Source organism: Pimephales promelas, chromosome 4, assembly GCF_988280905.1.
Source record: "Pimephales promelas chromosome 4, fPimPro1.hap1.1, whole genome shotgun sequence".
Lineage (NCBI taxonomy): Eukaryota > Metazoa > Chordata > Actinopteri > Cypriniformes > Leuciscidae > Pimephales > Pimephales promelas.
In genome coordinates, this window is record NC_142772.1 from 10,559,061 (window position 1) to 10,563,597 (window position 4,537).

At 38.2% G+C, this 4,537-nt stretch overlaps 1 protein-coding gene across 1 annotated transcript; it reads right to left on the bottom strand.

Moving 5' to 3' along the window:
- Positions 1 to 3,847, bottom strand: LOC120471934 (serine/threonine-protein kinase pim-2). Its single transcript, XM_089129767.1, has 9 exons — positions 3,763 to 3,847; positions 3,322 to 3,498; positions 2,907 to 3,209; positions 2,330 to 2,506; positions 1,779 to 1,873; positions 1,597 to 1,647; positions 998 to 1,379; positions 713 to 892; positions 1 to 50 (listed from the first exon to the last, which is right to left on the bottom strand). Exons 1-9 carry the CDS (start codon positions 3,785 to 3,787, stop codon positions 1 to 3), a joined length of 1,440 nt encoding a protein of 479 aa, XP_088985893.1. The 5' UTR covers positions 3,788 to 3,847.
- Between the last annotated feature and the right edge of the window lie 690 nt (positions 3,848 to 4,537).

Genomic DNA, 4,537 nt, shown 5'->3' on the forward strand with positions numbered 1-4,537 from the left:
TCACGTCACGAGCTCAAGCCCTCCACCAAGGACAGCAAGTTTGTGATTTCCTGTCCAAAACAAAGATTATTAGAACATGTCAACACATAAAAGTTTTTACAGCAGAATTGAATTCTGTTTGCATCACTGATTCTGTTATTTCCCTGTTTAATATCATGAAGCTGCATGAAACAATCTGTACTGTATAAAGCGCTATAGAAAAGAAAGTGACTAGACTATGACAACAACATTAAAATAAACTCTGTTCACTCCACATATTTGAAAATAGATAAATGATAAATGAGAACAGTCCTACTCTGTCTGACTGTTCTACTTCCTCACACCTGAAATCTCCTGAACTTGTCCAATCTACAAGAAGATCATTCTCTAATCCATTTATGCTGTAAGATCTGATCTAACGTCGGCCGTTTAGTTGGATCCTTTGTAAGGCACTGCCTAATCAGATCACTGCATTCTGTACCAATATTAATAAGAAGAGAGCTGGTTAGTCATGATGAGCATGTGACTTGGCATCTAAACATGATTAATGTAAGGTAACATGTTCTTTATCTTTACTTTAAAGAGTAAAGGCTTCACGCCTCAAACATCACAAAGGCAACTATTGCTGGTTCAGAAAAATCGTACATATAGATTACTTCACCTTTAACTGTTTCTGTACAGAGCCTTTGCTTTATGTGTGTGCTTATCAAAGATTTCAATATTATTCACTCACCTGTGGATAAGTTGGGGTTCACAAATACAACTTTGCCTCGTGTGAGTTCCTTTCTACTGATAAAAGGAGGACATGCGTTCGTCATCTCATATAACAACACGCCTAGAGCCCAGGCATTTGTTGGGACGGCGTGGAATCTCCTTTCCGTGAAGACTTCAGGTGGGTAGTAAGTTCTTAATCCTGTAAGCAAGACATTCGCGAGTTGTTGAGCTTTTTTGTTTTTCCAAAGTGTCAAATAATCAATAGGTCACTACATTCAGGTTTCCACACTGCCAAAATGCTCACCAAAGTATACTCTGCTCTCGTAGCCGTCACTACTAAGAAGCTGACCGCACCCAAAGTCAATCAGCTTGAGCTCTAGCGTGTTTTTGTTGATCAGGAAGTTTCCCGGATGAATGTCATTATGAAAGACGCCATGTTCGATGCAGTGTTGTACTGCCAGCACAGCCTGTCTCATGATGACCCGTGCCGCTGGTTCATCAAGTTCAAAGCTACGGTTCATTAAGGCCAGCAAGCTCTCACAAGGTTCGGGGTACTCCATGACGAGAGTGAATTTTCGAGGGTGTTCAAACCACTCGTACAGCTGTATGACGTGGGGGCTTCTGGGTTCTTGCCTCATCATTAGAAGCAGCGCCACTTCTGTTACGAGAGGTTCGGGATGCCCAGGCTAGAGAAAAGTAGAAGAGAGAAGATTAGCTAGGTACAAATCTCATTTTTTTTATGTACTTTTCTTTGACCTCTGTAGATACAGAGCCTTTTCAGCTTAAAGTTATTTGGTGCTTCTAGGCTTACTTGTCTGTAACATGTACAGCGAATGCTTCCGACAGGTGTATTGACTACAGTAATCAGCACTTAAACAACTAAATACACATTCAACAACTTACTATAGCAAGATAACGATTGTTGTCAGTCTTGCTGATCTGCTTGATGGCAACCTGCAAAAAAACAAACAAAAAATGTTTCATTAACAGTAACAGTATTCAGGCACCTGACCTTGCACTAGGTATCAAACCACGATCTGTAAATTGTACTTGCAAAAATGTTTCTACAGTTCGGTAATATTTACCTTTTTGCCATCAAGTTTCCGCATTCCCTCGTACACCCTGCCAAATCCCCCGGATCCAATCATCTCTCCTACCTCGAAGAGAGAAGCAAAGGACTCTGAAAAAAAGAAAATTATTATAAATAAATAAGCTCGCTAGATCCTTTGAAAATAACAATAAAAGGTTACTGACTCAGATAAGTAATATTAATTGACTACATGTACTTACAATAGAGTTAAGGTTAGGATTAGTTAAGTATGCATAATTTACTGTACTTTAGTAAGTAGATTATGTACTAATTTGTAACTACGTCACCTTAAAATAAAGTGTTACCGGTAGCACTTTATTTCACAGTCCTGTTCCCCATGTACTTATTAAAGTTATTACAATAACTGGGTACTTGATACACACCTTCACCTAAACCTAATCTTAACCCCTGTAGTTACCTTTTATGACATTAATATGGGGAGAATAATATTATTCTCAGAAAACAAGCCTTAAGATATTTTTAGTGGAATACAAGACAACAATACTGTTTAAAATAATGATCAAGAAATAATGACTGTAGATTTACCATGATTGTGCTTGACGGCTGAGTGATCTGGGTCAGGCTCTGGGTCCAGATCTGGTGGAGGGATGAAAGGCTCCACAATATTCACAGCACTGCAGTGACAACAGCAGCCGAAATGATGTTTCAGAGCCTTCCACACCCTCCTGAAGAAACCACAAAGTCCTTTCTTCTCCCTATATTCTGAAATGTAGAAAAAAAATATTGAAAAGACAACATCTCTGACCTCAAATTAATCAATGACAAAATTACACGTTACTGTTCGATTCTTATCTGTAATATTACAAATCCAAGTAATGCTAATATTATACGACGGCCCTGCTTCTGACTAATGCCTGCATAAATGTCCCAAAGTCTTATTTCACAATATTTAGTATTGACTCGAGTATTAAAAAAAATTCTTGCAATTGCAAATGTTAAGGGAACATTCTGTTTTATAATTTTGCAAACATTATGGAAACAAAAAGAACAATTTAACGTTAGCTAAATTATGCTGAGCAACGGTAAATATGACTAGAGATTAACCTGTTAAATACTTGAAGCAGTCTTATGCATAAAATAGCAAAATCAGTACACTTTACACCCCTCACTCCTATTTCAATCTCACCTGTTGAGCTCTTGTGGGCAGGAGACGCCTCCACGGCACCCTGAGCTATCAGGCCATTAGAAGTCACTGCTGGCTCCACGGGAACCTGACCCGGCAGCGGAGGACACATCATCTCTCGGAGGCTGTCGGACCCGGACAAACTCCAGAGGCCACAACTGTCCTCCTGTTCTCTTGGGCCGCCCGATCCCAAGCCACTCCACCTCCACTCAACGATGTATGACCCTCTGCTGCTGAGACTCAACTCTCCGACTCTCTGACTGTATCTGGAGCGGCCTGACACTGGAATATTTCAAATATCAAAAACAGTTGTTGTTTTTTATTAAATAATATAAATAATCAATGTCAGAGGTCACTTGTTATAAGTATATTGTTATAATAGAAGTGGACGCACATCCACCATCTGGGTTCTGCTGGCTGCCGCTCTGCCTCTTCCGGTGATCCTGACCTGTAAACACAGAACCAGAAAACTCAGAAGACAGAGGAGCTGAACCATGAGAACTGAGTCTCCAAACCTCCAGACCAGCCGTCTGAGTGGAAGCAGCTCTCCCGGATCTGGAGAGGCCTGAGCCTAGAATATTTCAGACATCACATAGTTAGTAATGTTTTGATAATAATCAATGTTCAATGTCAGCAGTCAGTTATAAATTGCTCCTATGTAGTTGCTCAAAATTGAAAGGTTTATTTTACATGCAATAAGGAATCAAATACACGTGATCACTTAGCTAAGGAAATTTGGCGGATCAAATAAGTTATCTCGCACAAGTTTCTGCACATTAATTTAGTCCATCATCATCATACCATAACATAAACAAATGAAAAGTAGAGCACTCACCTCGTCTTTCACTCTTCTGAGCCATCAACGTCCTTCAACCTGCAATAGAAACAAGAAGTTAATTACAAAATACAATACAATACAAAAAAATAACACAGTACAACCCTCCTCAGAAATACTACCAAAATAAATCAAATAAATAAATAAAAATAATAAAAAAAACAAAAAAATAAAAAAAACAAATAAATTAAATTAAAAATGACATAAAACAACAAACTCCTAGTTTAACTCCCAGATAATAACAATTAGATAGAAGCCTCCACAGAAATAAGATAACTGTTAAATGTTAAAAAAAAAAAGAGTGGGGAAAAGGGAAAGGATCCTCCGATCTACTCCTCCTAGATGATCAGTTTTTTCTCAGGAATTCTCCAAATAGCTTCGAAATCTGCACAGAAAATACTCGGCAAAACTCTCTGAATTCGCCTCGTCTCTCGAGCAAAAGATTGCGATGTTTGAGTGTAAACAAACAAATTCATAAACCAACAAATTCAAATCATCATTGTACGCAGACCTGCAGTCGTCATCAATTCATTTACATTTACTTGGAAACATCCCGATGTACAAGCGAAAATGTCATCAAAACAAATAAAACTATCCGGACATAAATACTCCTCTGGGCTTCTTTGTAAATGGGTAACACTTCCTCCCGGTCAAAAATGGACGAAGCCTTAAAATTTAACTTTATTTTTTTCCTAGGATAACCACATATAGTTTTGTTCTATAATATTTTCTGATTATTATTATTAAGAAGTTTTTGAGCTTTTTATGATACTTT

Bases quoted from the DNA above. Each gene is read 5' to 3' on its own strand.
- LOC120471934 (XM_089129767.1), bottom strand. From the start codon at position 3,787: ATGGCTCAGAAGAGTGAAAGACGAG. The intron at 3,210-3,321 runs GTGCGTCCACTT...GAAATATTCCAG, and splicing joins GCAGAACCCAGATGGTGGAT to TGTCAGGCCGCTCCAGATAC. The intron at 893-997 runs GTGAGCATTTTG...TCTTGCTTACAG, and splicing joins CGAGAGCAGAGTATACTTTG to GATTAAGAACTTACTACCCA.